Below are 23,428 nucleotides of genomic sequence, written 5' to 3'. Positions count from 1 at the left end.
CTGCATGCAAATTAATTGAAAGATGAATAGTTGAGCATTTTGTAATGAGTAAAGATTTTTAAATATCAAATAGCAAAGTACATGCCAAGATAGTCTAGTTACAGTAGAGTTAAAAATATAGATTTAAAATTGTAAACATGTGTGAGAAACATTCACAAGTGTGAAAATAATGAAGCTAAAGTATCAAATTAGCATAAATTATGAATGCTTAGACCTATTTTTTAACAATTTATGTCCAAAATAAACGGCTTTTCATAAATAAATTATGATATTTCATAGAGTGTGTGTTTCTTAACAATGATCTGATATTCATAAAAGATGCCATGTATAAATAAGTAAACAATTAAATTTTAATGTATATCTCAAACTGAAATAGAGTGCCAACCATAATTGATAATAGATTATAAAATTAATTTTCAAGATTGTAAGTTTCTTATATATTTTTATTTTTTATCAAATGAATTATCCAATAAGTCATTTGTAATTTTGTTTTATATTTTGGAATGTTGATATTGTGTATAAATAAAACTTGTGTATTTGTTTAACTATCTTTGTGTTATTTTGTTTTCGATAGCAATGTTAGGATTTGTATAATTTTAAAATTATTGAACAAGTATTAATAAGTTTAACTGAGTTCATTCTTGATATAAGTAGTGAAGTTAAAGTAATGCATTTTATATCAAGTTATTTGTTACATAACTTTCCAAATGGCAAATACATGTTATTTTCTTTATAAAAATAATCATGTGGAAAATACAGGTCAACCCGACCTGACCTGATTGACCCGAACTTGTTTTTAACCTGCTTAAAATGACCTGTTTTTACCCGCAACCCAATTGACTTGACTTAACCAGACGTGCCCGTTTTACCATGTCTACATTTGCCTAATTTAGGGTGGCTCAATGTGTTTCAACTAGTTTACAGATCTAATTATAAGTTATTAAATGGTAAAATGAATAAAAATGCGCAATTTTGAGGAGCTCTTTCTAGTCCTAAAGGTCCCAAGGAATTCCTAATTGGAATTAGATTATCTCTTTTCATTGATTATTTTTAAATTACATCATTGTAATATTTTACATTGTTGAATGGACCTATTTGAAAAAAATTAGATGATGAAAAAATTATAAAAGATCGGCATTCCTTATTCCTCTTCAATAACGTGTGAATAGTTACTTGATTTTGGCTACATGATTGTTGAATCCCTGCCTTGGAAGAAATAGAATAAAATGGATTGATATTGGTGCGATCTGGCCTCTTATCGAAGATCAATCCTGAACCTGACGAATCTTTCCTTCTTTTTATTTATTTATTTATCTATACGGGCTTATAATGATCAATGGTGGGTTAAACACTTCAAAACCCAACTCTATCGAGTTGAGTGCCAAGTTTCCCACAAGAGATTCGACCAAGGTAGTTAATACCACACTGATACCGGCTGGTATATACTGTACCGGTATGTATTCCGGTATTGAAACGTCAATGTTTTGTACCGGTTTAAATACCGGCTGTACTGGCCATGTACCGCCCATACCAGCTTGTACAGAAAAAGTTTTTTTTTTTTTTTTTTTCAAGTTTTGTAATTTTTGAATTTTTGTTAAAGCAGAATGGTAACTTATTTGCATAAACTTATTAGTATTATTTGTTTTCTTAGTATGCAATGAACAATTAAGTTTCCTATTTTTTATATTGTGTTTTTTTTTCTTTTAATCAATACTAAAGTCTAAAACCATGAATAATTTGTTATGAATTGAGGAAATGTTTTATGATAAACTTTTATATTTATTATAACACACAAACACTGTTAAAACCTGATGTTTGTAGAGTTAAATGAAGGGTTGTTGGTTATATTCAAGATAACCACTCTCCTGAATGGGGAATAAGGAAGAGAAATTAGGATAATTTTTCTGCTTATTTTTCATTAATATGTTCTGCCCTTTAAAAAGGCATATGACAGTTACATCACAAATTCAAATTACAAATACAAACAACTGCTTATTAACAACCAATCTACACTTATCTCTTCCTACATAATAGGGATGGCTTAATAAACAACTCCTAATTTATTTCAACTCCTAAACTGCTCCCAATACTTATCATTCCTAATCTTTAACTCCAATTACAACTTCTTTATCCTTATCCTAAGTCTCTGCAGAAACTGATGTGCAAGTTGAGAGTCCAAGTGCAGTTACATGCATATGTTGTTGGTCTGTTGCTGTTGTTTGAATCATAACAAACATACACACACACACACACACATATTTATATAAAAAATAATAATGGTAAATCTGAAACGGTACACTGATATTGATCGGTGTCGAAATATATCGTTTCACTTATCAAACAGGTACAGCTTCCAGTACGAGATTGACTTCCTTGGATTTGACACACCTAACCCCTTCAGGCTTCAACAAAGAATTTCAAGGGTCACTCATTTTGACAAAGGGGATTAGAGATTTAGAGATCTCCACTCTCACCAGTTGCCATGATGCTGCCAATCTGCTACTTGTCATCGTCATGCCACACCCACAAAACTGATTAGATCCAATAGCTCATTAGAAGGCATAATTCGGTAGCTAGATGGTTGAATTAATCACTTCAATTGTTGAGTTCAATTTTGATTTGAATGATTCTTCATTGCAATATTGTCCCTTTCCATGTCACGAGTCAATTAGATCAAGCATGTGAGTCCCATGGAATTCAAAATTCGAAATGTCAAATTTAACATGAATTCGACACTTCTTGTGCTAATTTTAAAAAAAGAAAAAAATATAAAAAAAAAGAAGAAGGAAGAAGAGGAAAATATATTGCCACAACACTTAACACAACTCTTGAATGACCATTTGGGAAAGAAAATTACCAAAAGCCATTGAAAATATGCACCAAAATTTTCACGCCATTGTTTTTGTATTGCAATAGGGTTGATACTCATAAAACCTTCTAGGTACCTATCAACTGGAACATAATCACAAAACTACTTAGATGAAGCAAGGTGATTAAGGATCCGTTTGGTAATGTTAATCTAGTAACGTTGTTTAAGTTTTTTGAAAATATGTGTGGGTGAAAAAGTGTTATGAAAATACGTATTATGTTGTTTAAACAACAAAAACTGTTGTTTAAATACCTCTACTAAACACCCCCTAAATGCCTTGGTTGTTGCAGGGACAAGATTCAACACCAACATTCTTGTCAAGTGCTAGTGTCAGTTGGATTAGGATGTAGGGACATTGACTTATCCATCGTTCAAGTCGGGTGCTAGTGTTGCATTTAGATCTCAAATCTCATTTGATTTACAAAAAAGGGAAAGTGAAAAAAAGAAATAAAAAAGCTTTGCAAATTGGAAAAGTTTAAAAAGAATGCCCCCATGCAGGATCGAACTACAGACCTCCAGTTTACAAGACTGGCGCTCTACCACTGAGCTATAGGGGCCATTTCGCTCTTCCAATTTCCCACATTTTACATGACACCACATTTCACTACAATTGACTTTGCGCGCCATAGAGATTTGGAATTAAAAATCCAAAACAAACACAATTTCCCTCTCTCTCTCTCAATGGAAGACGAAAACAACACCTTCGATCCTGTACTCTCCAAATCCCTAAGAAATTCCAATTCCCCCTATCATTTCATTTCCACTACTTTCTCTTTCGTGTTTTAAAAAAAAATATAATTTCTGTGTACGTTTCAGGATCTGATTCACGCTATTTTCAAGCTCGTTTGGACCAGAAGAGCCCTCGGTTTGAGCATTCTCCTTTCTCTCTTCAATTTCTGTTCGTGAAATCATTTTCCGAATCTTTCGTTTTTTTTTTTGTTGGTGTTTTTAATTTTCAGAGCGAGAACGAAACGACGTCGCTGATGCTTTGGACTGCGAGGTAAACTGTTTCCCTTTCACACTTCATCGCATTTTGTTTTCTTAATTTCGTTTTCGCAGTTCAATAGCTTTATACTAATTGTTCAATCTTTCATTCGATTCTTATTTTTAGGTCTGAAATACTTTTTCTTTGTTCATCTTGAATCTTGATTAACTTTGATTTTCGTTCCTTATGTTTTTTTTTAAATTACAATTTTGTCCTTGGAAATATCTAAAGTTATCAATTTCATACTTTTACTCATGAACTAGCATTTTTGGTACTACTACTGTTCACGAAATTGCTAAAAACTACTTCCGATTTTATCATAATAGGGTTACAAACTAACGTGACGGTGACAATGAACGTGATTGGTGCACGTAACGAATCAATTTCTAAATTACTTTAAAATAAAAAGAATTAAAAGTTGACATGTCATTTTATAAGGCTCATGTAGTAAAATTTGTAATAGCCGTAGAAATTGAATTTTGAATCAAAATTGAGGGATAACAATTGAAATGAATACTATGGATTTAAAAAAAACACACACACACACACATATATTGTAAAAAATACATTGAGGACAAAAAAATTGTGTTAAAGCCAAACCAAATGGTTGTGAAAATGAGGAGTATTGTTAGTATAAAGGTCCTGCTATCTTTAATTTGAAGTGTGTAATAGATAAAATAAAATACGTTCTATAATTTGTGCAATTGGACTTTTTGATCGGTGCAGGTAGGAGCTGGAACTTCAAAGAAGAATCGCCAAACATCTGGTATCTTGTATTGTTACTTCATTCTGTTGATGGGGTTTTCTCATTTTTTTGGAAGAGCTTGTTCAAATTTTAGATGATGTTCTTTTTCTATTTTAACTTTTCTTGATGCAGCTAATGGGAAAGCAATAAAGCTGAGTTGTGAACTTCTTCGAATCTTAATTACAGGTTCATCAATCTAAAATGAAAGCTTAGTGCTTGGTTTCTTAAGATTATAGTTGAGTTTGCATTTTGATGCTATGACATTTCTGACAAAACCTTTTGCTTTGATTTGCAGAGGCTGTGCAGCGTGCTGCTACAATTTCTGAAGCTGAGGGTGCTAGTAAAATCGAAGCGACTCATTTGGAGAGGATTCTTCCGCAGTTACTTCTGGATTTTTAAGGTAATCCAGGGGATATATTCATATGGGTTTCGTTTTCTTTGGGTGCTTTCTAACCTGTTCAGATAGTAGAGATTATAGCATGTGATTTTGTAAAAGAGAAAATGCAATATGAGAGTAAAATGTAATTTTTCAGTACCAAATAGGGCATCTGATGTACTTTGTCTGTTACATGGCAATAAGATGGAGAACTTTAATTGAAGGTTTAGTCCACATTGATTCATTAGCCATTAACATGGTTTATGGTGCGGACCGTCTTACTTCTCTGTAAGCTTGATTAAGATAGCAGTGCGCTTCATATTGTTTATTAAGATCCTTTGTATAAAATGAATTTGCGATGCCAGCTAATTTATATATATAAATGATCCTTGAAGCTTTGTAAGTTAGGCAACTAAGATATCATTCATGGGCCTAGTGTTACAATACTTCTAGTTACTTCGAAATAACGTGAGTGTACCCTAACAATGGATGTAGAAGTCACTGTTGAAATTGTTAGGCCTGATGGTTAAACTCCGTCAGGAAATTGAATGAGGGGTAAGTTGACTTGGTCCATATTTCTTTCGAGTCTGTTGGGCTGAAAACTTGTTTATTTTCCTCAAGTGAATCCTTTGGTGGCGAAAAGGAAAACACTGACCCTTATTAGTTTGTTGAGGATACATACCTGACCCCAAAGTTTTGGGGCTAAGGCTTGCTTCTTCTTGTTGAATCTTCATGTGTTTTTTTTTTTGGTTAGTTCAGTGAACCTTCAGGTCAGTTTCTACCATCTGCTCTCCTGATAAAAGAAATGTTCTTTTTGTTTTGTTCACACAATGTTGGTGGACTAGTCATCCTCTTTGAGTTGAAGTGTTGACTTATGTTTTGTTTTATCTGGTCTTCTCTGGTAATGTATGCTTACATCCGTGTAAGTTACTAAAAACTGTCACAAGGAGTAAAAGCTAGGCCTTTCTTTACTGTTATTTGTGTGCCGTGTGTGCAATGATGCGTGTACTAACAATCAGCCTTTGAGATAATGACGGAAAAATGAACCAGACTTTCCTGAAAGGAAAGGGGAAAAGACTGAAAAGCAGAAAGTAATGTGAAACTTGATTGGTTGCATTAGAAAGCACTTCAGTCTTTTCCAATGGAGGAAAAACTAAAGGCAGAGCACTTACATGGAACTTTCATTTTATTGAAATCTATAAATTTCTTCTGGAATGAATATTATAGCTTTTCCTGAATGCCTAGTGAAGAAGACATTTCCTTCATTCCTTGTACTGTCTCCGAGTGATTTTAGGATTGGGAAAACATTCAACACAACTGTCCTAGGGCATTTGCTTAATTTTGGACTACAACATGCTAATTGCTTTTTTGTTTTTTGGGAATAGTGTATTTTAGAGTTTGCACAAACACACTTCTAATCTGATTTTTCTGGAGTAAGAGGCTTCTGGTTGGAAGTTAGAATAGAATGCCCCATAGATAATCTGTCTAGTTGATATAATTTCTGCTGAAGACCTGTGTAAGGATTTATTTTGACCCCTGTAGTTCTCTCTATGTCTCCATTAAAACAGTAGTTATTTTTTGTTCAAGTCTGGCTTAAACCTGATTGTGCGCACGGAATTTTTCTCATAGCCAACATTTATCATAGTTGCACTTTGATAGTCTGGCTTAAAATTTGAACATGAAGTGCTCATATTTAAACTGTTAATAAGAAATAAATATTAAACATTGCACTTCTTTCGATATATAAACTTAAATATCTTCCTTTACTTTATGAGCCATTACATTTATAACCTAAAGCAGCATATGCTATTTATGCTACATTTTTGACATATTTTGGTTTACATTGTGTAAATCAACATGCTGAAAAAAGGTACAATCATTTAACACAGAAAGATGCATTGGAAATATAATTGATCTAATTAAACATAACAGTTGTCACATGGCAGCATTATTCTCAGTCATCCTCAGACCTGCCCTTGCATACTTACTGCTTGATCTGAGAAAGCATGCACCTAACGTCCTTACTATTAGGCCTTTGCTTTGGGTCATCTAGTGTACAAAAGCAAGCAATCTTCAAAACTAAGAGCATTTGCTCCTCAAATCCATTTCCCATGAGCCTTGAATCAATTGCTTGTCTAGGATTATCTGATGTCATCACATTCCTCAACCATTTCACCAAGCTCATCTCCTGTGTCTCCTGGAAAAACTGATCAGATGGGAGCCTTCCCATTACCAAAACCGCTAGCAACACCCCAAAACTGTAGATATCACACTTGTCTGTGAACTTCAGAGTTTGGTGGTATTCTGGTGATATATAACCCACAGTTCCTGCCACATTGGAAGTTGTGATGTGCGTATGAGCATCAGGCATTGCTTTGGCAAGCCCAAAATCAGCAATTCGAGCTTCCATGTCATCGTCCAAAAGTACATTTGCAGGCTTGAGGTCTCGATGAATTATACGTGGGCTGTGGTGGAAGTGAAGATATTCAAGCCCTGATGCCACTCCTAGTGCAATCTTGTGACGAGCAAACCACTCCAACTCTTTAGTACCATTTGAAACCTCACACAAAATGTCTTGTAAACTACCATTCTTCATGAACTCATACACGAGGTAATGGCAATCAGGCCGACTCACATGGGCTAATAGAGGAAGAAGATTGCGGTGCCTAATTTGACCCACAGTATTAATCTCAGATCGAATTTGGCGCATTTTCTTGTTCAGAAGCTTACTATCTTCATCAGTCAATTCTGCTGCATCCCTTGGAGGCTGAACTATCTTCTTTATGGCAATCATTTTCCCATTGCTATTTGGAAGTTCAGCCTTGTAAACTTCTCCACACCCACCTTTTCCTATGAGTTCCAATGAAGATAGGCCATCTTCTTTCTCCAAGAAAGCTAGGTCCTCTGCCTTTTTGATCAAAGGACTAAAGATTGCTGGGCCTGCGTCTTTCACTCTACCCCTCACAACAGCCAAGAGCAGCTTAAATATCAAAGAAAAGATGAACCCTGATATACTTCCGGCTAATGCTCCGGCCAGGAATCCAAGTATCCAACCAGCTAGCTTCCTTTTGTTGTTTTTGTGATGGTGAGGTGATGCCGACGGAGAAGGAGCTGAAGCAGGTGAAATGGGAGCTTTATGATTTGTAGCTGATGTATTTGCAGAATGATTGCTTTTAGTTGGAGTCTCAGCCAAAATGTATCGTTTAGGAACATCAGATTCTGAGTATTCACCCCGGTTTATTATTGGCATTGAACCTTCAAGGAATTCATTTCCTGAGATGTTAAAAAACTGCAGATTACGAAAAGAACGAATAGAAGCAGGAATTTTCCCGGTAAAGAGATTGTCTGCAAGAGACAGATTTTCCAAGTTGGGAAAATATTTCAAGAAACTCAAGTCCCCAGAGAATTTGTTGGAAGCAAGATCAAGAACTCGAAGGCGAATAAGTGAGGATAACTCAGATGGAATATCCCCAGAAAACTTATTGTTTTGGAGGCTGAGAATTTCAAGTTTCCGGCAGTCAACTATCTGGGATGGTACTCGGTCAACTAGCTGGTTTTCAGACAAAGAGAGCTCTTTGAGCTCAGAAAGCCGTCCGATTGATGGGGACAGAAACCCAGCGAACTGTTGGGACTTAAAGACGAGTCTAGTCACTCTGAGCTCATAGGTGTGGTTGTCTGAGAGTCTCCTCTCACAAATGACACCAGGGGAGTTGCATGGTTTGGTAGAGTGGTAGTGTTGACAGTTAAGACCCAAGTCTTTTTGGATTTTGGAGAGGGCTTTGAGATCAGAACGGTTCAGAATCAATCTTGCTTGAATGATGAGGAAGAAGGAGAAGAAAGTGAAGAGGGAGAGGTGGGTTTTGCTTGGAGAGGCTGCCATTTCCGGCAGAGCTCTGTGATTTGTGTTGCAGGTAGATTGGAATTGGTCAGCTTAGGAAGAGTTTCTGGCTGTGACTCGTTTGTAGTTTTTGACTTTTATAAGCGCACGCCGTGTGGAAAAATTTGGATGTGGAGCCCATGAAGATGGACTTTGGTTTCCATTTTTCACGTGCTGACTAGGATTTTATTTATTTTTATTTTTCATAAAACTAGGATTTGATTATTGGTTTGGTAAGAATCACACTTTTTTGTTCTTTTCGGTTGGTTTAAAATTTAATGTACTTCGATAGAAAGTATAATAATTCTTTTAATTGGTGAAATTTATTGATAGAGTCAAATTTTGATATTTTTGTTAACATCATATGGTGTTAAAAAATTTATTTGTTACAAGTTTTTCCTTTAAGTTATTTGGAAATAAATAACTCTGAGTGAGTGGGCTCTTCTCGGCAAGGAAGTCAATGCCGTACCGAAGGCTGTACCGATTTGGCCACCGGTACGATATATTTCGGATACCGGTCAATACCGGTGTACTGTTTTGGGTTTATTGCTATTTTATATATATATATTATATACACACACCAAAATTTCTAGAACTATGTTTATAAGCATATAATATTTCACTTATATTATAGCAAATATAAAAGTTTATCATAAAACATTACTTCAATTCAGAACAAATTATTCATAGTTTTAGACTTTAGTATCAATTAAAAGGAAAAAAAAAAAACACAATATAAAAAATAGAAAGCTTAGTTGTTCATTGCATTTTAAGAAAAAAAATAATACTAATAAGTTAATGTAAATAAGTGACCATTATGCCCTTACAAAAATTCAAAAATTACAAAACAAAAACAAAAACAAAATTTTTTTTTCTGTACCGGCTGGTATTGCCCGAAATTGGCCGATATGGTCGGTACGCGGCCGGTACGGCCGGTATTTTTTCCGATACAAGATAGAAGTGTACTGATACCGATGTATTGGCCGGTATGGTATGTACCGGCCAGTACAGTATCGACCACCCTGCTTCTCGGGCTTCTCTTATATGCCAAAACAATTAAACAATAAAATATAAATGAATCATTTAGTAATTGCTTTATTCAATATTGCAATAATGTTTCTATATAAATGCAAAATTAGATTTTATGAAAAAAAAAATGATATTCTTCGTTTGTTTTGAAATGGAGAGAGTCTAATTTATAGTAGAGATTTAGGGCCCGTTTATTTTTCCATCTCAAATTCACATTTTTACATTTTAAACAACGTTACACACATTTTCAAACACTTTTTCACCCACACGTATTTTAAAAAATTACAAAAAACTACAAAAATCTCATCTTAAACTACTCTACTAAACACTCCCTTAGTAGTTTACAAATTTTAGAGTAAATATAATAACATGTCATTCAAAAATAATTATTATCCTCTTTTTTTTTTTTTGTTATAAAATTTTGAACAACGTAACATTATTTACCTCTTTGAATTCATGAAAGTTAAATTTCAATAAGCTTTCTTCATATTGAAAGAAACGGATTGCATCTTGATCTATTTTTACTATCTAGCAAGTGATAGGAGATTAGAAGATGATCATGCTGTCTAAGGAACTCAAGTATGCTGCCTCAAATGAGATCAATTAAACTTCATAGTTTTTCCATATAAGATTAAGTTTATTCGTTTCTTTCTTTCAATTAAAACAACAAAAATACATCACCGCACACTCTTGATATGATAGTTACTTTATAAGTATAAGTGATTGTGAGGTGTGGGGGAAAATGGCCGGAGTTCAAGTCTTTAGATGGGAGTTTCACATACATATATACTTAAATTAAGTATAAGTAAAATTTCTATCTTATATTAAAAAAAAAAAACCAAAATACAAAAACCCTTTATTGCTCCCTTGTGGTAGGAAATTACCTAGGCAAATGACTGATTTTTAAATTATTTAGTATTAGAATTTTCTCAATTTTGACATAAATTTTAATAAAGTGATATCAATACTTTTTTCCATATTCACAAAAAAATGAATTTTAATTAGAAAATGCATTGTACTCATTGTCTCGTTTTTTTAATCAATCATAGTGTTTTTCTTTTTTGGTTACTCATACGAAGAGAAGAATACGTAAATTGAAAATATTTCTTAGCAAAGTTTTTTTTTAAAAAGTTTCAAGTAAGTTTTTCAATTTATTCGCACGAAGAGAAGAATAAGCTATAAGCTTTTCAATTTATTCGAACGAAGAGAAGAATACGTAAATTGAAAATACGTATACTTCTCTAGTTAAATTCGAAGAGAAGAGAAGAATACGTAAATTGAAACCATGTGTTTTATTTTTAATTTACATATACTTCTCCTCGTACAAGTAAGACTTCTCAAAAAAACTTTCTTATAAAAAAAAAATCATAGTATTTCGTTTAAACTTTCTTTGTTTACTATTTTTCTGAGGGGTCTAAGGCCATCCAGCACGCCCAATATTTTAAATTAATGACTCTCTCATTAAAGAATAAAGAATGAAAATTTTCTTTCATGTTAATTGGGTGAATTAACAAAACGAAATGAAGCTTCTGAGAAGCCTCTAGTCAACACTCGGGGGTTTACCGCAAGTCAAGTCAACAACCACTATTACAAGTCCTTAGCCCATTGTGGGCCGTTGGATCATATAATGATTTTCGTCTTGATAGCGACATAAAGTGAGAGACTTACACCAGCCAATCACTAGGTTGCTAATTTTCTACAATTTCGGACTTCTATATGGGTTATGTTTTTTAACACTAATGAATATATTAGTTTCATTTTTATACACTAATGCATGTTAGTTCGGAATCCACAATATGTGGCATGAATCAAGATTTTTTTGTTCAATAATATCGATTGATTCTCTAAATAAGGAGAATATGAATTTGAATTCCTTTTTATCATACTAATAAGTAAAAGAAGAACGGTATACATATCTATTTTAAACTAGAACATATCAATTAGGATGGATATCAATTCTTATAAATTATCGGTTTAATTTGGTCTGGAACATGTCAATTACTTTAAATTAAATAATAATGATTCAATATTACTGATATTACTAATACCTTTCTCTTTTAATTATCAAAAGTGGTGGTTTAGTGGTTATTGAGCTTATTTCCAAGTGGTTTGAGGGGTGGAGGTTTCAAATTCGAATTCCGTAATAGGAAGTGCTTGGGAAAAACCCCAAATCCCGGCTCAATGGCCACTAGTGCCTTGTGGGGCTGCAATAATAGTTATGGTTCACTAGTTCTCTTACTTGCAAGCTTGAACTTAATAGGTATAATATTACTATAATAACGTTTAGATAAGAAAACTACTCTAATCGCCTCCTCTTATCCATTTTTTTCTTAGCAAAAGTAGATACCTTACTTTTTAAAGAAGTTCATTGATTTCTAAAAATGAAATGATTCAATTTAGTAGTTAGATCAAAGAGTTTGAAGGAGTTACTACTTGATTTGTATGATTATGGTAGTTAATTTTGATGATAAATAAAGATACGGGTGACATTATTAAAGTATTATTAAGCCATTTTCAAAAGTTTAGATATGTAACAGAATTTTCAGAATTAAAATAATAGTTTGGCCTGATAATGAAAGTGGAAATTCATTCATGTTTACTAGCTCGGCGTTGCTGATCTTGAAAATGAAAATGATATCTACAATTATTAGGGGGAGAAATAGGATTTGGAATAAGACTATTTTTAGTAAGTAGAGAATGTTTCTATTGTCTCTATCAGGTTTAATAAATAAATAAAAAATTAGGTTTGATTTTTCCACCAAAATAATTCATATAGATGCGACATGTATGTTTGAAACAATTAACAATTACATTGATGCCATCTTATATTTAAATTATGTAATTGATATTTTTGTTGTGATTCTAAATTTAGTTTTCCATTATAGATAGAGAAAAAGAATTTATGTAAGATGAAATATCAACTTATGTAAATTGATATTTCATCAAAAATAAATTTAGTTGTCCAATATTAAAAGTTCAAAGGGGAAAAAAATAGATAACGAATTTATTTATAGCGAAATTTCTTGGTGGAAAATTGTTTAGGATTTTGTTTTACTAATAAGAGGATATTCAGACTTTTTGGGAATCTTTTTACTAGATTTTGATTTTCCCGACCCAAACCTTACGTTAACCGCGTTACGTTAATACAGTCTGCAGCATGATTTGGACTGTTGGAAAGTGTTTTTCTCTTTGTGGGGCCAACTTGCAATTGCTATGTTGATTCTTGAATCAAATAATAAACAACCAAACATTGATTGATGTTCCCAGCTCCCAATTGGTAAATGGATAAGAATCATCCTCACAAACTCCAGCCAAGTACTTGATTTTATTTATTTATTTATTTATTTATTTTATTTTTTATATATAAAAAAAAGACTCTCCAGCTGAGTAACTTGGACCGCGAAAAGAAAAAGAAAGAGAGAACAAAAGCTCTCAGTTTGTAGAAAAGTTAGCCTACACGTTTTTACTGCATAGAGTGTTGATTCATTCAGCCGTAACCAAAGGTGTGTCTAGACTTTAGATCAACATGTTAATTGATTTCAAGGTTGCCTTGCTGCCCCCTTTGTAACGTCAAAGTGACCTTTTTATCGTTTGTTCACACTTGGGACAAAAGCTTTCAATTGTAGACATTCGATAGTTTTAACCTAAGGGATTGACTACATGTTTCCTATGACCTCATGAAATCTATGAAATCTTGAGTTTAAACCTCTTGCTCCTATTCTTGGGACCATCCGATGTGTGAGATGGGGACTGCATACATTCAAGGGAATAATTAGATATTTGAGAAGGTCTTGATACCCTTGTTTGTTAAAAAAAAAAAAACCTAATTGTTTTAATATTTTTGATAGTGCCCTTTGCAATTTTCTATTTGAAATTTATTGAAGTACTAGTTTGTGATTCTTTGTGAAGTCCTTAAGCATAGAAGGAGTGAAACAATATTGATTTTGTTTATTTTTGGAGAAATATGAGTAATTCTAAACAATTTTTGCTGACAATAATTTGTGTTCTTTCCTGGAAAATCTTTTAATGCTGTCTATTTTGGTGATAAAGTTTGCTTGGTTCATGGCCAACACAAAATGAAATAATAAAAGAAGCTTTTTGGTTGATGTTAGTCTGGACCAATAGCAATAAGGGTAAAAAATAAAAATAAAAAGGCTTTCAGCCTCTCTTTGATAAAGTGCAAAAAAGAAAGAAAAGATAACAAAAGGAAGTAATGTTTTCAAAAACTGTATCCTCTTTAAAGATCTCACTGCCTTGTGTAATTGTTCAAACACATTATTCTATTTGTACTAAGACAAATTCCATGACACGTATTAAGAATGCTCTACCATTATAATCCATCACCAGTGTCAAAACATTTCATTGGACAACATATTTAACATATTTAAAGATGATGTAGTCTTTTGCAGGATGGCTTTAGTTTCATTATTTATTTTTAAGTCACTAGAGCCATCATAGTCTTAGAGATCTAACTATCTAAGTGATTGCCCCAAAATAACCACACCACAAGATAAAGCAAGATATAATAATATCTAGTGGAGATTTTCTGAATATTCCGAAGCTATTAGATAAGTAATGATGGCAAGGGAATGAAGGAGTAATTCATTCTTTACCACAAATCAAAAAAATAAAAAACAGGAAGAAGAGTTATGAATTCCATGCAAAGAAAAAAGAAAGGGACTTTCTTCCAATTTTTTAGGTGATTTTTTTTATGATGTGCATGATGGAACTTATGAGGGATGAGTCAAAAAAAAAAAAACTTCAATAAGAGCTTTGCTTATAGTTATAGCCATTATGTAATGCTAAATATGGTGTGCATGGAATGGACAAGACAAGGTACCAAGAAGAAGGGAAAAGAACTAAGAAACATAAAAAAATCATAGATTTTGTTCCTTGCTTTAATGAGAGCTTTTGTTTACTGTCATTGGCATACTTTAATGGGAATTTTGTAAGCCTTACAATTACATTTAAACTGTAGGATTTTTTTTACCTGCTTGATTACAGAATTGAATTATTAGAAGTACTGCTAAAAATGACAGTAATTATTGGTATTAAACATTATGTAATAATAACTGATTTTGTTTTTCTTCTTTTCCCTATTAAGACAAACAGACAGTCCATGGGTTGCTTTTTTTTTATGATAGGTAGGTTTGAATAGCAGATATGGAAATTTCTCAGGCACAGGGTTGAAATGTCAAATTTTTCCATTATTATATTGACATTGACTTTGAAAGTCTAGTCTCTGAAAATTTGATGAGTAAGGAAAGGGGAAATAGGAAAAACAAATGAAGGGAAGGGAGGTGGAACGAGAGTTCATGTTGACAAGTGTTATCATCTAAATGCCTTGTGAATAAGTAATTGTCATCCTTCCCAAGTTCCCATGTCAACTTTGTAATAGTGTTCTTTATACATTACTTTGAATTCAATGTCTTCCTAGGAAGAACTCAATTCTATGTTGAACCCTTAAGTTATGCAGTTGTTTTTTTAAACTGGTTTTTTAAATCTTTGCCCTGCAGAATCTATCTGTGGGAGCTCTCCTCGTATCTGGCAGTGTGTGATGTTGAACATTGGAATGATTTCCAGTGAAGTACAGTCATCACTCATCACTTACCTGGTCCAAATAATGGACAAGCTAGCTACTTTCAAAACCTTTGCAAAAGTGGGGTATTGTTTTTAGGTTTAAACTTAGATACAATTGTTTTTAGATATTGTATCTTAGGCTCTCTGAATGAACCTAACTACATGATTGTATTAACCAATGCAGTAAAAAAAAAGTAATCTTTTTCTAGGAAAATTAGATTCAACCATGTGTTTCATTGATCAATGTAACCATGTGGTTGAACTTAACTAGGGAACCTAATGTACAATACCTAAAGAGTTGTATTTAAATTTTGACCATTTTTTAAAATATAAAGGGTCAAACTAAATATTATATTGCTGAATTTTAATGCCCTTATTACAATAAACATATATGGCCTCAAAGAGATGACAGGGAAAACAACCACAGACTCACACTCTTCCCATCTCAACCATAGAAAATGATTCTTCTAAGTAGCTTCTCACTTAGATATGCTCGGTTTCCTTTATAGCCTTAACCTGATAACTTATACCTGAGCTAACATTTTGATATTTTCTTGGACTTGATTTATGTGATAAACAGAGGGAAGGAGGTTAGGATGATTTTGCTTGTTTAACAGTTTCCCAAGTGAAAAAGCCATGTTTGTTGATATATTGGTTTATTTTAAGTACTCTAAGCCTTTCGCTTTTAACAGGGTGTTTGGAGCTAGCATTTAAGATCATATCTTCTATGTTTCATTTAATATGCTAACAAACATATTATAACTATGTATATACGTGTTGCCAATGACCTTTAGGTCAAATGGTATTTCTTGGTGTTTCCAATGTGTGATCTCTACATGAAATGAGTTCTTTGTCTCTGTTTTAAATTATGAACTTGAAATTTAATTACTAGATTTTTTAGGGCAATTTTGTTGCCTTGACAAAGGCATGGTCGATCCCCAAAAACAATTTGTGCTGAGATTTACATATTTGTTACTATAAACTCATTATAAGTTTAAAGCTTTTGGCAGGGCACCGAAAATTGATCCTTTTCTCAGAGAGAGAGAGAGAGAGAGAAATATTTTATTAGTCAATATGGCCTTCAAAGTATCAGTACATTTATACCAAATTCTTACAGCACACTTTATTAATTAGTCACAGACTCAACTACCCCAAATGGTTCCTAGAGTCTTGACATTTCACACAAACATCATTACTAGAACAGAAATACCACGTTTCATGTAGAGAGATCACACTACCAATCATTCCAATTAACCAAGATAACAAAATGGGCTTTCACAATACACATGGATATTAGTAACATGCTCAACCATGTCATCTAGTCAGTACAGCAACGGTACATGTAGTACTTCTCCATAGGACGGCCACATTCTGCACATACCACCCTCTCTGGAATGCCCCCATCAATCCCAGGAAGGATAAGCCGGTTGCAATGATGTGGCGTGTGAAGTTTTTGTAGGTAATTTTTGAGTGCTGGTACAAAACCATTAAGCTCAGCTTCCTCTCTCCACTCACTGAACTCTTGCAGGCTTCTTAGAGCCAAGTCTCCTTTGGCCCTAGCCATTTCATCTGATCCTCTAAATAATATTGCCCATCCTTGATCGCTACCATCAAAGCTAAGCATAGTCATGACCTCCTGCATTATGTAATCATTTTCGACAGTCCTTTGCAATTTTGAGTACAACATACTTTCCAGTCGTGCCCAAAATAATGAAACGGATGAGATGTCAGGCCAGTAGTGACTAAGCTGCTCTTCATTGATAGTAGCAATATTTTTCCGCAGCCTCTCCTTGGCATTGTTCTTTCCTACATAAACCAATTCTAAGCTGATCCCAGCAGCCTCAGCTACAGCTTTTGCTGTAGCTGTGAATTTCCGGATCCAGTTAATGTCCTCACCTCCATACAAGCATACAACTCTCCCTTTTGCTATCTGGTAAAGAAAGAAGCTACATATTAGTACTATAATTAGTGGGTTAATAAGAAAAAAAACGCATATATATATATATATATATATATATGCACGCACGAGTACAAACCTTTAATAAAAAAATTCCATCACCACATGTATTGTTAGTGTAAATAAGTAGATAAGTAGATACACACATACAAGTATGCAAAAGCATGAGTAGAAGGTTGTGAACATGGACATACCCAATCTGGTATTTCTACATCAATGCCATAAACAAGTAGATCAAGCTTCCAATTTTCCAACTTCCATAAAGCATCTTCTTTCTCACTAGTAAAAGGGAAGGCATGATTTCCCCATATCCGAACCATGTGAAGTGCATTCCGGGAAGTCACCTTTCCTTGTGGATCCAATACCACTAGAATTGACTTCTTTGCAAAATGCCACACTTCCTTGATATACTTAATGACTGCTGTTTCAACGATCCAAGGATCGTACACAGTATACCATGGCATCATTGACTGCAAATGCTCGAATATATGTTGATGCTCTTCACTCAAAGGGGTCAACCTGTCCACAATTGGGAGCCACACCAATTCATATTGGATATCTGGCCTTTTCGGCTCCTTGTACATAGAATCAAGAAAGAGAACTTCTTCATGGGAGATATCAAGATCCGATATGAGCAGTAAAACATGTTTCTTCCTTAGTACTTCAAGGTTTGCCTGTTTGTGTCAACAGAGAACTCAACTGTTTTATATTTACAAGCTAAAAATTGAGCTTAGTTAATGGAAAGGTGATTTGAGAACAAACCCTTGTCTTGGTTGAACCAATCACCAGTGGTTGCAGCTCATCCTTGGGGTTTAACAATGCCTTGAGAATCTTCATATTATCAAGATGTGGTGTTTCAAATAGGTGGACGAGATTTTGATAGTATTCTAGATGCCTCTTCTCATCTGCATCCCGTGGTAGATGTTAAAAAAAATAAAAATAAAAAACTTGTAATTAAGTTGAAATAAAATTAATTCCTCAATGATTAATTGGTTTTCAAAAATTGATAAAATATAGTATGGGAGGTAAACACAACAAAGTTCATTGTTTCCCCGTGTTAGTCCTAGATACACCACTGATTTCTCAAAAAGATAAAAAAGAGTATTCTTCAAGAATTTGAACTGATTAGCTTGTCTATGTAATATGATTTGAGTACATGAATGTTAACGACCCACCTATCTGTTGATAGCAGAGAGTGAGTTGCTTCTTCAGGTGCTCGTGTATATTGTTGACCTTATGAGCCAAGCTTGATAGTTCCCATGCTTCAGTGGTTGATGCAGTATACCTAAAAGCAGCATAGAAAGGGTGTCATATATGATATATCTACATATGGCATTCATATAAAATTGATTGAGCTTGCTTGATCATGGAAGACTTACTCATGTCCCAAACCTATAAGGCTTGCAATCTGTGAGGAACAAGCCACTATGCATCTAATGATCCAATAGGAAGCAGCAGGGACATGGGCTATGGCAGTTGACATTGCTGGTGTGTCATGTGAAATGTACTGAGGTGGTAGCTCCTTGAACTCAACAATGCACCTAGTTAAATCCATCATGGCCTTGATGAGTTTCTCAAGTGCATCATACTGGGGTTTCAAAGAGTTTGAATGCTCTACGATGTCAGGCAGTTGCTTAAGGAATGCCACGGACTTGGCAAGTGGATTTGTTGTGGAAAGTTTAGCTACGAGCCAGAATTCCCCATAATTCACAGCAAAAGCTGCTAGTGAGAGAACCACTTTTGCATCCCAACTATAGCTCGTAAGGGTGTTGAATAACACCATAGTTGTTGCATGTGCATCTCCACCGCCAGAGCATTTACATGATATCTGGTAACAAATATGTAAAAATCATTCACCTGATTTCATTTCTTCCAATAATTTAGTAAGAGGGGAATAAAAACTTCACTTGAATAGGCCAAGTTAAATAGCAACAGATAGCATCATTAGAACCATAAATTACACACCCTAGCGCACAAGAGATTAGCCTTAACTGATGAAGCTGTGGTTTTGTACTTTGAACTAGTGATTTGCCTATCACATTATGCTGGAAAGGCTTAATCTTCTCAAGTTCAGCATGGAATTAAGCAATTAGCTGATTACTTTAATAGGCAACTCAAAATGATCATTTGGTCAATATAGGGATGTTCAAAAAAAAAAAGAAAAAAAAAGAAAAAAAAAGAAAAGAAAGAATAACTATGAAAAAGATTTTTTTGAAAAAGATAAAATCTCAATTTGCAACATGAGCATCCACAGTCCACACACACACACACACATAAATACATTAATTGTTTAAGAGGGTATTATGTTCATTCAAAAGTTAAATTGCATTAGACATAAAAGGCAAGTGCTTAGTGTATGCATGTTTCTGTCTGTTATCAATGGCAAAGAAGTGTGCTATGTAAGCACCTCAGAGAACTACTCTCTTTTTGGAGAGAAGTACCTTTTCCCATAAAAAGAGAGGATAAGAAAGTATTTGTTTTGCTTCTGTAGAAGAGTTTATTAGACTGTTAGTATGAAAAGCATTTTTTATTAGCAACAGAATGGCACAGGAGTAGAATATGATAAAAGTTGAGAATATCTTGACTCAGGTCTCAAAATAAACCTCGCAGGAAATTTTATGTATGATGTAAGCCAATGCTTCAAGAATGCCATCAAAACCAGCCAGACTAGCACTGTCCTCCACATGATCGACATGTTCTTGAGTACCCTACATAGTATAACATCATATCAGTTACTAAGAATAAAAATAATAAAAATTATTGAATGTTATTTTTTTGCATTTTTTTTAACTAGGCAATAAGGCCAAGTGCAAGTGAACTAACATAGCAAAAAGAGAAAATGGAAAGAGTAATACATGGAAACCACCATCAATGATAGGATTGGCACGACGCAAGATATCTTCAATGATATGGAGAAAAGGCTTGACATCAAGTTCACGACCATCAGGAGCATGTGTTGCCTGAATTTGCTTCATCATTGTACTATCATCAGATGCTGAGAACATCCTGTGATCACTCTTAATCATTTGCAGCATCTTTGGGAGCAGGCTGTGTACTGGCCAAGCTTATTTAGGATATCAATAAGCAAGAGAAGGATATACTTGGTTTGTGTGCATGGTTTTTCAATTACGCAATCTTGGCCTTATATAATAAGAAGAAGATGGAATAAAGCCTTGTTGTACCTTGCTTGCAAGGGGGTGTAAACAAAGCTAAAGCCATCAATATGATAGGATTATATTACTACAGTGGCCCCTTACTTTGTTGTCAGCATAAAGCTGGCTCGGTTTCCAGGATTTCCAGTCAAAAGGCACCAATCACCTAGATTTTTAAGCTATATATGGTGCATACCTCAGTCATTTGTGCTAAATACAACTTTGAATAAATATTTACTATTGCATTCACTAGCCATCTCCTACCACTTATTAAATAAATATAACATACCATACAAGTTAAAAGTTAATTAGAATTTAGAAGTAGTTTAGCTAAAAAAAGTATTTTATCTTTCACTGACGATGATTGTTACAGTTTATGTTGGGTTAAAGTTTATTGTTAGTTTGTTAATGGATCAAATGCAATGTCGCCAACTCATTGCACCAGCAATTATATATGCAAAAAGGATGTTGCTTAGAGTATCTTACTATTTTCTTATTTGGAAAGGAAAAAGAAAAAGTGAAAAGGAAAGATATAGAAGGGAACCAATAAAGTATGCTACTAGGATTGTTACATTTGTTAATTAATTTTTCAGTATAACGTCTATAAGCTACTGCAATATTCTTTGTTTCCCATATGTTACATGCAGAATGATTGCAAAGCTCTCTCATATTTCCTTTCCTACTTTTTTTTTTCCATTTTTTTTTAAATGCTTATCAAACATGGATTTTAGTATAACAAATACCACAATACAGCATGGCAGTGACAAAAAAATTGTTTAGCAGACAAAATTTGAACATATATAGTTTCTGCAGAGACAGGAAGGATCACTCTTTAGATTTCAACTTTGAAGCTTTAAGAAAGGAAAGGGTGTTTGCACTGTAGCTCAAGAATCATCTTACTCCTTTAGAAAGGTAAATTCTACTAAAAAAATCCAAAAGACAAAAAAGGAAATGATTTATAGTATTATTTACCAAGAGAATTCTTATTACAACCTCTACCAACTGACATGGTTGGCACATGTGCCTTTGCCAGGTGCGAAAATGTGAAAGGCATGTCACAAAGTTGCTAATGATCCTATGGACAAGTCACAACTTTGGTTTATACAGTTATGGTATTTAACCACCCCTTCACTAAACAAAAAGGTATTAACAATCTCAGCTGCTCATATTCATGCAGGTTTTCACACACAATCTGCTGTAATAATAAGTAATAACCACAAAGAGAAATAAAATCTTGATTTTCTAGAATTTTTTCTCTTTTATCTTGATTTTCTTATGAATATAAACCGTAAAATGATTCTTTGTCAATTTCAAAATGTTAAATTAGTATTACACTCAATTTCAAATCTAGGGGGTGGATCTTGCAATTGTGAATTTGTGGGGGGGGGGGGGGGGAGTGAGAGATTGATTGTGATTCTTTTTCTAATTGAGAGACTACTTGAGAAGCCACTGAATAGCATGGAGAATTCATTGTTGGATCAATTCCAAATCATTTGAGATATGTTTCAATTTTTATTGAGCATTAGATCTATTTTATTATTGTTATTTTTATTATTTTGTTGTTTTTGTTGTTTGTGGGGAGTAAAAGGACCCAAGCAGGCATTTGGGCCTTTGGGCTCTAGTAAGGAGGGCCGATCTGTTCTTGAGCTAAGGATTTGTTGGTACTGCGAATCGGCCCATACGCTGAGGGTCCGAGGACACATCCGAGGGTGAGTTTCTCCTCGGACAAACCCAAGAGAACTCGGAGATTCACTATGAAGGTCAAGGTAGAACTCTGGAAAGACTGTTGGCTAAGAGGGGAAAACCTGAACCTTCTAGATACACCGGTGTTAGAAAAATATCATGAGCAAAGGCTGCCACCTCCACATTAAAGACTTTGCACCTACCTCCCTGGCCGCATTAATGGGGAAGTGACCCCTGAACAGTAGAACGGAAACTTCTGGTTACTATTCAAAGGCACTAAGGGAAGAAATATCTAGGGGAGAGGGAATTTGAGCAACAGGTGGATAAAGCATTAGGGAAAGAAGTATTTAAAGGGGGGTGAAGGCCAAAAGAAGGGGGATCGGTTAATTGTAAATAAAGAAATTAAGAATTTCAACCTTTAAGAGAGAAAGAGAAATAATACAGAAGTGGTCCTCGGCACACGTCCGAGGAGGTCCATCTGCAATTATCATCTATTATTTACAAGTATTTTCATACTTTAGCCTGTTGTCAATTTCTCAGCACCTCTAACCAAGATTTCAAGCCCACACTCTACAAATTTCATTGTTTAAGGCTCATTGGGCCTGAGCCCATAATTGTCTTTGGGTCCAGGTGCGATTGTGCACTTACAATTGGCGCCGTTTGTGGGGAATCTAGTCTGAAAGGAGTTGTGATACTATGGCAGGCTTAGGCTCACACCATGCAGAGTCTCAAGGATCACAACCGGAGGATCTTTTCGAGCGCCTTGAGCGTCGAAGGGATCGCGAGGGAAGCGTTCACACAGAATACCCTAGGGTGAGCCATACTCATGGCGGGGGCAGCACCACTCATGAGAATGGTGCTAAGGCCATGCAGAAGGAGATTAATCATTTGAAAAGGAAACTGCGCCGCGTCAGACGCAAGCATTCACCGTCCTCATCCAATCCTTCTTCAGTGGAGGTCCGGGGAAGTAGTTACAGCTCGAGGTCTTGGTCGCCCCCTAGCGCAACGTCCTCTTGTGAGGAGGACGACCCGTTAGCTCGTAAGCACAAGAAGCTCCCTTCCAAGGGCTTGGGGAACGATGCTATGAGTCGGGCGTTGCACCAACTCTCTAAATCGTCATTCTCACGAAGGATTGAGAAGGGGAGGCTCCCCAGGAGGTTCACCCAGCCCACCTT

General features: G+C 34.6%; 3 protein-coding genes and 1 non-coding gene across 4 annotated transcripts; 1 reads left to right on the top strand and 3 right to left on the bottom strand.

The window, feature by feature from the left end:
* Nucleotides 1–3,354: 3,354 nt before the first annotated feature.
* On the bottom strand, nucleotides 3,355–3,426 carry TRNAT-UGU (transfer RNA threonine (anticodon UGU)). Its single transcript has one exon. It is a non-coding gene; the product is annotated as a tRNA-Thr (tRNA).
* Nucleotides 3,427–3,431: 5 nt separating this feature from the next.
* Nucleotides 3,432–5,205, top strand: LOC142632136 (protein MHF2 homolog). The gene is made up of 6 exons (XM_075806552.1): nucleotides 3,432–3,580; nucleotides 3,686–3,734; nucleotides 3,829–3,869; nucleotides 4,581–4,620; nucleotides 4,732–4,785; nucleotides 4,895–5,205. Exons 1-6 carry the CDS (start codon nucleotides 3,458–3,460, stop codon nucleotides 4,996–4,998), a joined length of 411 nt encoding a protein of 136 aa, XP_075662667.1. The 5' UTR covers nucleotides 3,432–3,457; the 3' UTR covers nucleotides 4,999–5,205.
* Nucleotides 5,206–6,689: 1,484 nt separating this feature from the next.
* Nucleotides 6,690–9,072, bottom strand: LOC142632210 (leucine-rich repeat receptor-like serine/threonine/tyrosine-protein kinase SOBIR1). Its single transcript, XM_075806633.1, has one exon. The coding sequence runs from the start codon at nucleotides 8,853–8,855 to the stop codon at nucleotides 6,960–6,962; it is 1,896 nt and encodes a 631-aa protein (XP_075662748.1). The 5' UTR covers nucleotides 8,856–9,072; the 3' UTR covers nucleotides 6,690–6,959.
* Nucleotides 9,073–16,509: 7,437 nt separating this feature from the next.
* LOC142631011 (protein SIEVE ELEMENT OCCLUSION B-like) lies at nucleotides 16,510–20,510 on the bottom strand. Its single transcript, XM_075805070.1, has 7 exons — nucleotides 20,274–20,510; nucleotides 20,022–20,126; nucleotides 18,798–19,246; nucleotides 18,594–18,703; nucleotides 18,181–18,323; nucleotides 17,613–18,092; nucleotides 16,510–17,391 (listed from the first exon to the last, which is right to left on the bottom strand). Exons 1-7 carry the CDS (start codon nucleotides 20,451–20,453, stop codon nucleotides 16,780–16,782), a joined length of 2,079 nt encoding a protein of 692 aa, XP_075661185.1. The 5' UTR covers nucleotides 20,454–20,510; the 3' UTR covers nucleotides 16,510–16,779.
* Between the last annotated feature and the right edge of the window lie 2,918 nt (nucleotides 20,511–23,428).

The sequence above is a fragment of the Castanea sativa genome, chromosome 4 (assembly GCF_040712315.1).
Source record: "Castanea sativa cultivar Marrone di Chiusa Pesio chromosome 4, ASM4071231v1".
NCBI lineage: Eukaryota > Viridiplantae > Streptophyta > Magnoliopsida > Fagales > Fagaceae > Castanea > Castanea sativa.
This window is presented reverse-complemented; position numbering and strand designations above follow the sequence as displayed.

What these genes read in the sequence shown, in the direction of transcription:
- LOC142632136 (XM_075806552.1), top strand. Translation starts at nt 3,458, where the DNA reads ATGACACCACATTTCACTACAATTGACTTTGCGCGCCATAGAGATTTG. An exon ending in AAAACAACACCTTCGATCCT is followed by an intron (nt 3,581 to 3,685) that starts GTACTCTCCAAA and finishes TGTACGTTTCAG; the next exon opens with GATCTGATTCACGCTATTTT. An exon ending in TCTTCGAATCTTAATTACAG is followed by an intron (nt 4,786 to 4,894) that starts GTTCATCAATCT and finishes TTTGATTTGCAG; the next exon opens with AGGCTGTGCAGCGTGCTGCT.
- LOC142632210 (XM_075806633.1), bottom strand. Translation starts at nt 8,855, where the DNA reads ATGGCAGCCTCTCCAAGCAAAACCCACCTCTCCCTCTTCACTTTCTTC.
- LOC142631011 (XM_075805070.1), bottom strand. Translation starts at nt 20,453, where the DNA reads ATGCTGCAAATGATTAAGAGTGATCACAGGATGTTCTCAGCATCTGAT. An exon ending in CTTATAGGTTTGGGACATGA is followed by an intron (nt 18,704 to 18,797) that starts GTAAGTCTTCCA and finishes TGCTGCTTTTAG; the next exon opens with GTATACTGCATCAACCACTG. An exon ending in TCTCTGCTATCAACAGATAG is followed by an intron (nt 18,324 to 18,593) that starts GTGGGTCGTTAA and finishes CACGGGATGCAG; the next exon opens with ATGAGAAGAGGCATCTAGAA.